At 36.2% G+C, this 12,431-nt stretch overlaps 1 protein-coding gene across 2 annotated transcripts in view; it reads left to right on the top strand.

Moving 5' to 3' along the window:
* The window catches only part of LOC150100494 (putative choline-phosphate cytidylyltransferase), a 146,957-nt gene that overhangs the window by 93,306 nt on the left and 41,220 nt on the right, over positions 1-12,431 (top strand). For both annotated transcript variants that reach the window (XM_090402461.1, XM_090402462.1), the window contains exon 4: positions 2,634-2,750. In XM_090402461.1, coding sequence (XP_090258587.1) covers positions 2,634-2,750 — 117 coding nt within the window. The remainder of the gene's footprint in view (positions 1-2,633; positions 2,751-12,431) is intronic.

The raw sequence follows: 12,431 nt of genomic DNA, 5'->3' as shown, positions 1-12,431 counted from the left end.
GTTTTTAGTGAAGATGGCAAAATAATATGGAAATAGACAACAGAATTATCAAAGCTGTAATGATAGCGAGTTAACTTATAAATTTATCTTGAAGAAGAGAGAAATTAGTCAGAATACTAAACTAGCTCTATACAAGTTTATTTTTCACTAGGTTAGACTATAATAAATTTAGTTTAATCCTAAATAAAGTTTGCGCCTGAAAATATCTTCAGGACTGAATATAGTGTTGTACTATTTTACCTGGGTAAGTAGTACAACACCAAGGCGACTCGTAGCAAAGGTGGAAAACCTTTGCTACGAGTCAACACCTATCATTCTGTCTTTTAAGACACCTTTGTGTCTTAAAAGACAGAATGATAGGTGTTGATAATATTGCAGTTCTGATAGATAACAGATTAATTTGGAGGAAAATTGTCAGTAGGACGTTGTAGTGATGGAAACTTTTCATGTAGTACGCTTATAATATTCTGTACATCCCACCCCCTGAGGATACACATCAGGAATTGGCTGATGAAAAAAGCATACAGCAAGGTACCAAGAGATATGCTTTTCAAAAGTCTACAGTTAAATAGAGTTAACTGAACATTATTCAGTACAATACATAGTCTATATTTAAATTGTAATTCAGCAGTTACAGTCAAAGGAAGTAGAGGACAATGGTTTGATGTACAATCTGATGTAAGACAGAAGTGCACACTATCTCTGTTATTCATCGTCTATATGATATCGCATTATGCAAGAAAGAAGTATTAACATATCAGATTTAGAGATATCCAACTTAGCTCTTTGCTTTATGTGAACAATTTCTTATACTCCTAAACCAATCTATTTAAATGTTCAGAATTGTTTTTAACTAAATTGATAAAGTTAATCAGACTGCATATGGATTACTGTGTGCAGATTAAGTTACCTGTTTTCAAAACGATTGGAAAAATGTTGGAAAGGATTCAGAGATGATAGACTAAGGTGGATGGCTAGAGACAGCGTATATGCTAAACACTCAGCCAATTAGGCTGGCATTTGGCTAATGAGACAACTTTTAGTGCTAAGTAGCCATGTGAGTCACATGATTATCTGAATTCTACAATGTTGAGAGTGAAGGCGAATTGAGGAAATACAGTTTGCAGAGTGGATGGATAGATAGAAGGAAGGGGGGGGGGAGTTGAAGACATTATCAAGACATAAGTTGGTAAAGGGGTTATTACCGGATTAATGTTGATGAGATTTTTTTATAGAATGGGTGGAGACTGGGAGAGGCTATCCCTGAAGTTGTATAAGTAGGGTGTGTGAGAAATAAGTTTTTTGTGTGGAAAATAGTAGGTGGTTGGAATACACTTCCCAAAAGTGGAGATGGCAAATGAGTTTAAGTCATAGTATGATGAACTGTGTGTGTGAGTCAGAGTGGGACTGTCTATGATGAGGCTTTTGACTCCATGGAAATTGATGATGATACTAATAGAATATAGTTGGAGTAGCTGAGGTGGATTGTGGTTGTGGAGAATAGCATCTGGGTTATGTTCTCTGGCAAGTTTGCCTTTTTTGCAGATAAAATTTTTGCACGTATGTTACACAGAAATTTCCTATGCTATTCTGGACTGAGAATGGCAGATGTGGTGTAGATGTCTGTAAGTGGTGGTGTGTATCATTAGATTGTATTGATACCTAAATGGGTGGGTTTTTTAAGAGTACATTTTTACTCATTTTTTTATTTTTGTGGAATATTTTTTTTACATTTGTATTGACATTAGTGTTTATTTGGTTAACTTTCATAGTAGAGCTGGTGTAAGAAACTTAGAGCTGAGAGATGGAACTGCGTGTGCATTGTGTGCACTGCTCCACACAGGAAGTGCCTGGTCTCTCACCAAAGAGTGTATAGTGCCTCCTGCTTATACTAAAATGATAAAATTGCTAATACTAAAATAGTAAATTTATTTTAATATTTGTAACTAAAGTGAATGAATTTCAGAATAAGAATTGATTTACTTTTTTTAAATGATGGTATTCTCCTATTTAATACATAATACTGAAACTGATAATTAATAAAATTCTAGCAGATCCATCAGAAATGAGTTCCTAATACACTGTGTTGTGATTTGAATCACATGTGTTTGATTTGGAGATGAGATGAACATCACTGATTGGAATTAAGATTATACATATTTGAAATGGGATTCAGAGATTTTTGTGTGAGATGGGAGGGAATTTTTTTCCCCATATAATCCATTTCTCTTTGGCCATCTTAGAGTGGTTTAAAATACAGTAAAATTGGAAAGGAAATGATGTGATGAATTCTTTTCTGAGCTATGGTTAAATTCATCCAACTTATCAGCAACTTATCTGGCTGGTTGATCTTTATGATGCTCATCATAATTCGAGACACCACTCATATTTTTCATTTCAATTAGAAAATGAAAGACATGGAAAGAAAAAAAAAGACCATACAAACAGGTGATTATTTTATTAACTGTTAAAACTTGCTGAACTTTGGACATGAAATGTTATTGAATTATTACTTTATACTTTAGGCATTGTCACATAAGATTATTTCTTAAACAAATTTGAATACAAAGTTTTTGCATTATTTTTAATGCTGTTATTGCTTTAATTTAAACCATTTTCATTTTAAAATTTAGTTACAAGGCGTATTCGAGTATATGCAGATGGAATATATGACTTGTTTCATCAAGGACATGCCCGTCAACTGATGCAAGCCAAAAATGCCTTCCCAAATGTGTATCTAATAGTTGGGGGTAAGTGAAGTTTTTTATCTTTATATAGTTGTAATTTATATTAAACTCTAGTTATAACAGTATCACATATACTATGAAGTTGGATATGTGTGTGCAGGTGCCAGAATATTCTCATCCCTTTGTTATATTTCTCATCTAGCACTATGAATGAGTTTGGGAATGGGGAGGGGAAGTATCTAGTTACAAAATGACCAAAAAGTATGCATTTTTTAAAAGTAATTTTACAAACTTGAAAACCAAAATTTATAAAGTAATTTAAGTTGGTCTTTAAAAATTCCTTTCATAATGTAGTTGAGTTCATGCAGCATTTGTCCTTTGATTGGGAAGAACCGGGTTTAAATCCTGCGTAGGATGTAGTAAACTGTTATAATTTCAACTAGAGTTAAGCATTGTAGTGTGGAAGTAGCAGTGATATTTCTCCTGGAAATGTTTTTTCCTTTCCTCGAAGCATTTAGACATATTGGCTGAAACACACACATAATCATAATATATAATAATATATGCATGCTTTATAGCATCATTTGATTCAGCAATCCCAGTAAAAGTAAATCTTTAAAACTCAATATAAAAACATTAAAATGTTAATTTTTTTAAAAAAATTCATATAATATTAATTTCATAATGTAACCATAATGCCTGTTATATTTTTATGCAATATATAAATATAATGTTACATATAAAATTTCAAATACATGTATTTATATGTTCATTAATAAATTTATCTCTTTTATGTTTTATTTTTAAAATATAGATGTGCATATGATTTATTTTATACAACAGTAGGATGAATAAAGTCTGTTGGTTTTCCTCAGTATAACTGGGGACCACTGTATGATTGATAAAATTAGACAAAGTTATTGAGTTTGTGGTATAAATCTGATGATGATCATATATATTTAGAGTACTGTACATGGTTTATATCATTCTGAAATAATTGCTTTCTAATCAGAGTTAGTGCTGTATCTTTTAGTTTTTAATTGTTTTTATATATATTAATTCATATTAATGGATTAAATATATTAATTGATATATTGAATAATTAATTAATAATTAATTAATTAATTTAATTAATATATTAAATAAGGATTTTAGGTCTTGGGGAGATGGTTCATTTGAAGCTGTCTGGTGTGAGAGAGAGAAGCCAATAACACAAAATATATTACTGGTTGCTGCTATAGACCAGGAGGTCCACAGGAAGATGCAGATACCATGCATTGGTGGATTAACACGAGTGCAGGCTGAACAATTATTGTGGTGCTTTCAGCTATGGGGACATAGATTGGAGGGAGAAAAAGGGGAATAGCAAGATGGAAGTGGAAGTTATACACATGCTAAGGAATAATTACCTGAAATAACATGTTATGGGGGGGGGGTAGGAGTTTTAGATTGCTGGACTGTTAACTTCATTAGAAGATATATCCATAACCAAGATAGACACACTATGTCCAATCAGGGAGAGTGACCATGCAGGTTTCTTCTGGGAAGTTGCTACTGCTAAACATGTGGAATTCTCTGTCAAGAAAGGATTTATGTTGAACTATAAAGCTGGTAATTATGAAGACTTAGGAAGCATCTTGGAGCAGTGCCGTGGCTTGAGAGGCTACAAGGAAAGAATGCCAGTAGTGCATGAAAAGTCAGCAGAGATTGTTTGAGAGAAGCAGTTGTCTAGTTCAGTGGTAACATCATAGAATGTGAGCAAGTTGCTAAAACATGACCTACCCTTAGTAAACCCATTCTGTTCATTGCAAAGTAGAGATTCACTGCCAACCCATTTCTGAAGTTGCAATATTTCCAAAATCTTCACCAACACTCCTAAGTTATTAATTGGTCGATAGTTGGATACATCAGTCTTTGCACAACCCTTGTGCAATGGGATTACCTTAGATTCTTTCCATTTCTGTGGAATCTTTCCTGTTCTGAGACTCAAATTATATAGCCTGGTCAAAGGAATAGCTAGTTCAGCTGAACATTGTGATCATACCACCTTAGATTAGCTCTGTTAACACTTTCTTGAATTTTTTGTATTGCTCCCATACAGGAAGTTGCTGACTTAACATATTGATGCAATATGAGAGAGATCTTTTTGCAGAGGTGAAGCCTGTAGTCTTTGGGAAATGTGTAATGGAGGAGGCTGTTCCAGAGAATAGAGGTAGATGGAATTGAAGATAAATGGGAATAACAGGTTCATTTGTTCAGTTAAATTATAAATGGTTGTTGGGTAGTTGTTACTCATGGTATTTTAGGCTTAAAACATCAATTTGAAGGATGACAGTTCTGCTGAACAGTATCTATGGATGCATCTGTAGAGAAGACCCAGTAGAGAAACAGTCCATCTGTGAGACAGTGGCCAGAGCATCTGCATGAGAATGATCATCAGTTAGCTAATCACCTCCTCCTTTCAGACAGCATCAAAAATTTTAGATGTGAGCAGAATTCTAAGTATGGGTGACTTTGGGATTCGTATCGAGTTAATAGTTTGACAAGTGAAATGTAATTAATGTCTTGAGAAAAAAAAAAAAAGATGCTAGGTGTTTTTTGGAGTCTGAGGAGGATGCTATAGAAATGGGTGTTATGATAAAATTATGGAGACTAATACAGGCAGCCCTCGGTTTACGCTGATTCAAAATAACACCAGTTGCCTGCGGGTGCTTACTTACTGTAGTGTGGTTGACTGAGAAACAACGCTAGCAGGCACTCTAGTGTTTGAGTGTTTACCGAGCTACTACGATGTATATGTATCAAACCTAGTTTTAATGTTGAATCTACCTAATTGTTCTATTTAATTTTTTTTATGTACATGCGTATTTAAATTGATAAAGTACGTAATTACATACCATGTCTGATAATAGAAGGCGTGGAAATCAATCACACTTGAAAAGATGGAGGTGATTCGAAGAATGGAAGATGGGCAGACACATACTAATGTCTGTAGAAGTATGAACTTACCTCCATCGACTGTTACTACAATTATGAAAAATGCAGATAGAATAAAACAGTCTGCACAACAATCTACAGCAGCAATTAATGCAAAACATGTACATTATAGCAGGGGTAAACTTCATTGAAAAATGGAAAAATTATTATCATTATGGGTGGATGACTTGAATCAGAAAAACATTCCTCTGACTCAGGCTGTTATAACTGACAAAGCAAAAACAATTTTTGAGGATCTTAAAAAGACAGATGGAGGCGAAGAAACATTTTTAGGAAGCAAAGATTGGTTCATGAGATTTAAGTCTCGAAGTAAATGCTACAGTGTCAAATTATGTGGTGAGGCGGCCAGTGCAGATGTTGCAGCAGCAGCTGCTTTTCCTAAAGAATTTGAAGACTGTGTAGAACAAGGAAGTTATCCTCCTGATCTCATTTTTAATGTTTATGAGAATGGGCTCTACTGGAAAAAATTGCCATCACGCACCTTCATTTCCTGTGAAGAACGTTCCGCTCAAGGTTTTAAAGCTGCAAAAGATAGACTTACGCTTTTGTTGGGTGCAAATGTCTCCGGAACTTTGAAGCTTACACCAATGTTGGTGTACCATTCACAGACACCATGCGCCTTCAAGGGTCTATAAGCCATGCTGCCAGTCTATTGGAAATGGAACAAGAAAGCTTGGGTTACACAAGATGTTTTTATAGATTGGTACACAATTTTGGATAATGTCCCTGGGCATCCTCAAAACCTTGCTGAAGTAAGAACACCATTGGATGTCAAGGTTGTTTACATGCCCTCAAACACAACATCGTTTTTGCAATATTGATATAATCCCCTGATGGATCCGGGGATTATATCAATCTTCAAAGCCTATTACCTGATAGCATTTATGGAAATGGTAAGAGTCTTGGACACTTCAGGAAAAACTATTCAAGACTATTGGTGTGTCATTCGATATTTGAAGGGCATTAACAACATCGAGGCAGCTTGGAACGACGTGTCAGCGAAGTGTTTAAAAGGAGCATGGCGAAAACTTCTTCCAGCATTTATGCACGACTTCGAGGAATTAGAGCAAGAGGAGACTGTTATTGAAGATGTTACCAAGCTTGCGTGAGAGGTGGGATTGTATGATATTACAGCTGAAGATGTGACAGAAGTCTTAGAGAGCCGTGATAAACCGCTTTCCAATGAAGACTTAAAAGAATTAGCTGAACAATTAAATCAATATCCAAAGGAGGAGAAAGAAAACGAAGAAATTAAGTCAACATCCAAAGGAGGAGAAAGAAAACGAAGAAGGTCCTCCGAGAGAAATGAAAATGTCCAATTTACAGCATATCCTTGCGAGCATAGAGACATTGACTGATGAACCACGATTGGGAACGGAGTGTGAACGTAAAAAAAGGAGTGTAATCGCATCTATTCGACCTTACACTGAACTCCTTAAAGAAAGCAAAGAAAATCTAGTTAGTTAACACTGGATACTTTTTTTAAAAAAATGCAGGTGATCCGAAACCAGGAACTTCAACATAGAAATATGTAATATCTTTTCTAAGTTTCATATTTTTTGTATATAATTTTGTTTTGTTTTTGTTATTAATAATTCTATTTTAACAAATATATATGTATGTATTATCAAAGCTTTAAATATAATAATGTTACACATACTTCATGTGCATATTTTTTTACTGCGCGGAACATAACTTCATACCTCCCATTAAAATTGGGTTCGTTTTATGCCGATTCAATTTATGCCCGTTTTTTCAGGAACAGAACTGCAGCATAAACCGAGGGCTGCCTGTACTCTGCTGCAGTAATAAATTTAAGTTAATATAAACTGATTTTTTCCAACCTTCATATCAAGATCATCTGGAGAACACACACACAGAAACAAGCTACATTACAAATCACACAGTATCTCTTATTTGGCCAACTGTTAATTCTTCTAACCTAGCTTCTGGTGAGAACACTCACATCAAAGCTAGAGGTCTGTGTTTTATATCGCTTGAGATCAATTGTAGTCTTATTATCATATAATTAAAAATACTGGTAAATGCTAGTAGTATTAGTAGTTACTTAATCAATCATTAAAATAAGTTATTGTCACATTAACGAGCACTTTCCTGGAGTACTGGATTGCTGGAGACTTAGATTCCTAATTGGTGACTTTGAAACAAGTTTTGTGGGTCTAAATATGTGGCATCCTTGTTTTTGAGATTTTTTGGCCATCAGTACTGTTGAGAATAGGGTGAATAATTAGGATTTCATAGGCTTCTTTAAATTTGTGTTATTGTGAACAGTGTCCAGGCATGATCAGAAAAGCATGATTTTTTATAAATATTAAATTTGATATGTCATTTGTGTTCCTTTTTCTAGATTGGACACATGCAACTTGTTTCACCTATTCTGGGATATGCTCGAGATCATCACCGACAACTCAGTTAAGCATATTCTTGAAGCAAACAAAGAAAAACCTTACAGCCAAATTTCACAGACTGAAGCGAGAGAGAGAGAGAGAGAGAGATTTTAACAGCCAGTGCACAAGTATAATCAATCTGAATAGCTCCATAATTAAATGGATTTTGGAACAGCCAACTACAAACAGTTGATATGAAGCACAACTGGCCACGTGCTTATATTTTCCAGCCACATCTCAGTAATGGTGAACTTTCACTACTTAGTAATAGCCTAAATTTGCACTAGCACCTAGGAACAATAAATTGGATTTTGTATACCATATTGACAGGAGCATGAAATTTCTCATCACTAATATAGCTGATAAAATAAGATAAAATAACTTAACAACCAAAGGAGTAACTAGAAAATTAACAAAAGCAGAATTAGCAGCCATCACATCATTAAAATTAATCAAGAACATTATGATTACTAAAGCAGATAAGGGTGAAACTACTGTTTTAAACTGAACAACTTAACTACAAAAAATGAAACAGTTAGCCTCTAATAACAAACAATACATACCAACTTGTTAGATATACCCCAACTAACTGGATTAAAAAGAAGACTATAGAATTAAAACTGACTTCATGGCATCATGATACACCATTACTATTACCACACTACATATGCATCCCAAGAATTTATCGGCTTCCTAAAATACACGTTTTGTGCTGCTTCCACTAATAGTTGAAGGTATTGAAAACTGTAATTGTCATGTAGCCAAGAATTAGCATTAACACTCAAGGAGCTGGTAGGTCATTCCTCCCTCTTACATAAAAAAAAAAAAAAAAATCCACAATGTTAGTGAACAAAATTAAGAAAATCATGCTTGTCAAAGATGATTTATCAGCCAGTTTTGATATCTGTCTTTTTTTTTTCTCATAGCTATCCCAATTAGTGATGCAATTCTTTTAATGGATAAATTTCTCACATGATGTCATAGAGTCCTCTTTACTCATATAATATGCTCTGATTACTTTAGGTAGCAAAATAATTTTTACCTTCAAAAAGAAAGTATAGACATGGGATTTCTACTATCTCCTCATATTGCAAACTTTTATATTAAAGCTTTTGAGCAATGTGTTCTAGATTCTTCTACTTATAAACTTAGTTTGGCTCACTTAAAATGATATTTGTTATTTGGCCCCATGGACTCCAAACTTTAAACAGCTTCTGTAGTTACCTGAGCAAACAGTATAAACACCAATTTCATCATTGAAATTGGAAAACCAGAACACACATTTTCCTTTCTGGATATGCTTTCCATACATCTTTCCTAAGGCAGCCTATCCTTCACTGTCTTCTTCCATAAGTCTACATTTTCCAGCCAATACATACTCTTACTGCCACCAAGCTCTAACAGCAGGCACCATTAATACCATCAGAAACAAAGCGATAACAATTTGTTCTAATCAACAAGCCCTTAAGCATGAATTACAAATTATCAGCAGTGCTTTTATAACCAATACTTGTAACAAAAATAAATACTATCAACAAAATTCATCAAGACTACACCTAAAAATAAAAAAAAAAAACTATAGCCATTCCACCCAATAAAGGGATATCAGAGAAAAATAAACAGAATATTACATAAATTCAAGCTTAATAACACCAATAAACACCCTACAGAATTAAAGAACTTATTCAACTTCTCCAAAAAACTGTCCAGGCAACAAAGGAGTTCTACCTAACATGGCTTAGAGTCAGGTCACCTGAGATGCGTTTGCAGTATGCTGAGGCACGAAAAGCTGCTGCTAAGGCAGTAAAGACAGCAAAGCAGAAGGCTTGGGAATCCTTTGGAGAAAGATTAGATTCATCCTATGCAAATGCAAACAAAGTATTCTGGCAGACCATCCGCCGCCTTCGAGGGAGAAAATCGTGCACAGCAAGGGTAATTAAGGCCTCTGATGGTGCACTTTTAACAACCGAGAAGGATATCCTCCACAGATGGAGGGAATACTTTGGGAGCCTTCTTAACCTGGGTGGCCCAGCAGTTGTGGACATCCAAGAGATGCAGATCGAGGCAATGACTAGTCTCACAGCAGAAGAGGTCCATTTAGCAATAAAATTGCTAAAATCAGGCAAGGCTGCTGGCGATGATGAAATTCGGCCCGAAATGCTAAAAGCCTTAAATTGAGACGGTGTTCTCTGGCTGACTCGAGTGTGTCAGGCTGCTTGAATATCTGGGCAAGCACCAAAGCAATGGCAGACAGGCATAATAATACCAGTCTTTAAGAAGGGAGACCAGAAGGATTGCAGTAACTATTGTGGCATCTCTCTGCTCAGCCTGCCTGGGAAAGTGTATGCTAGGTGCTTGGAAAGACGGTGCAGGAGCATAGTTGAGCCAAAGTTCCAGGAAGAACAATGTGGCTTTCGTTCTGGTAGAAGAACAACTGACCAAATCTTCACTTTAAGGCAAGTCTTTGAGAAATCTTGGGAATATGCCAAGAATGTCTACACATGTTTTGTGGACTTGAAGAAGGCATATGACCGGGTTCTTCGGGATAAGCTTTGGCTAGTAGTACAGGAATATGGAGTGGATGGTCAACTATTAGCTGCCATCAATTCCCTGTATGAATGCCCAGAGTTTTGTGTCAGGGTAAACAGCACAAAGTCTGAACCTTTCACAGTCTCTGTTGGCCTCTGCCAAGGGTGTGTTCTGTCACCCCTCCTTTTCATAATATTTATGGACTGGATTGATAGGCACAGCCGAGGCAGTGAGTGTGTCAGAATTGGAAAATGTAGCATTGGACGTCTGCTTTTTGCAGATGACCTAGTTCTGCTTAGCTCTTCCACAGATGACCTCCAGCGGACCCTGGATAGGTTTGTAGCTGTTTGTGCAGACGCCGGAATGAAGATCAGTGTGGCCAAAACTGAAACATTTGTGGTCTCAAGACAACCATCCCAGTGCACTCTAAATGTAAGTGGAGTCCCAATGAGACAGGTGGAGAAGTTTAAATACCTTGGGTTCATATTCACGAATGATGGAAAATGGGACGTAGAGCTAGATACTCGAATTGGCTTAGCAAGCTCAATATTGCAGGAGCTTAGCCGTTCAGTAGTATTGAAGCGGGAGTTAAGCCAGAAGGCAAAGCTGGCTGTCTTCAATACAGTCTATGTCCCCATCCTCACCTATGGTCATGAGAGTTGGGTAATGACCGAAAGAATGCGGACACGAATCCAAGCGGCTGAAATGAGGTTCCTTCGAGGGGTTGCGGGGCTGACAAAACTCAACAGAGTCAGAAGCTCTGCAATTCGGGAAACCCTCAATACTCAACCGCTGCTTCTCCATGTTGAGAGATCACAGTTACGCTGGTACGGGCACCTGGTCAGAATGCCACAAGAGAGGCTCCCTCAGCAGGCCCTCTTTGCCAAGCCAGAGGGTGGGAGGCCACGTGGAAGGCCAAGCACTCGCTGGATAGATTATATCCAAAACCTTGGGTAGACACATTTGGGAATCCCACCAGAACACCTGAACTTGGTGGCAGAGGATCGTGACCATTGGAAGTTCCTCTTGCAGCTCTTGCCCCCACAACCCAACTAGGAAGAGTGGGCCTTGAAGATGTATGTATGTATGTATTCAACTTCTCCAGGGATCATCCTTTACTTCACTGCAGTATGCTGAATTCAATGCACCTATAACTTGCCATATGGAGGTGAAACAGGATTCATGATTACAGTCTGAAAAAGGAACACAAACTGCTTATCAGATTTAATCTTTTAAGTTTCCTGATATGTACTACTGTATTAAGAGATGTACAGGATACTATGACAGTACGAAATAATTGTTTCCATTATTGCTAATGTTGTCAGCAATTTTCCTACAAATTATTCTATCCCTTATCAGCACTCCGATGTTATCAGATATTTCTGTATTCTAGGACATTACCCTCTCAATCTGATGAAAAAGGTCTTCCTCTTCCGTGATTTTCCTCAGCATCTTTTTTTTGGCATCAAACCTATTTTGCTCATCTATCTTCCCCCATTCTTGAATGCTAACAATATAAAGTTCCTTCATAATATCTTCATTTTTAATATCATTCTGCCATTGATGCCATCTGTTCATTCCCGTAATTTTTCTCAGAACTCATATCTTCTTTTATTAACTGTTTTTTCTAACCCAGCTCTCAGATCCACAAGTAAAAATTGGTTTGAGTGCCGTCTTATGTATTATTAGATTTGTGCTTTGACTAATTTCTCTGTTGTTCCATATAAACTTATTCAGCTGGCTCTCCCACCAAACTAGCTTTTCTTATTTTGTTGTTTCTGTACTTAATTTGCCATCTTCACTAAAGATT

The sequence above is a fragment of the Typopeltis vanoorti genome, chromosome 13 (assembly GCF_054136105.1).
Source record: "Typopeltis vanoorti isolate ZY-2024b chromosome 13, IOZ_Tvanoo_1.0, whole genome shotgun sequence".
Lineage (NCBI taxonomy): Eukaryota > Metazoa > Arthropoda > Arachnida > Uropygi > Thelyphonidae > Typopeltis > Typopeltis vanoorti.
Note: the sequence above shows the minus strand (reverse complement) of the source record. Positions and strands in the feature narration are given on the sequence as shown.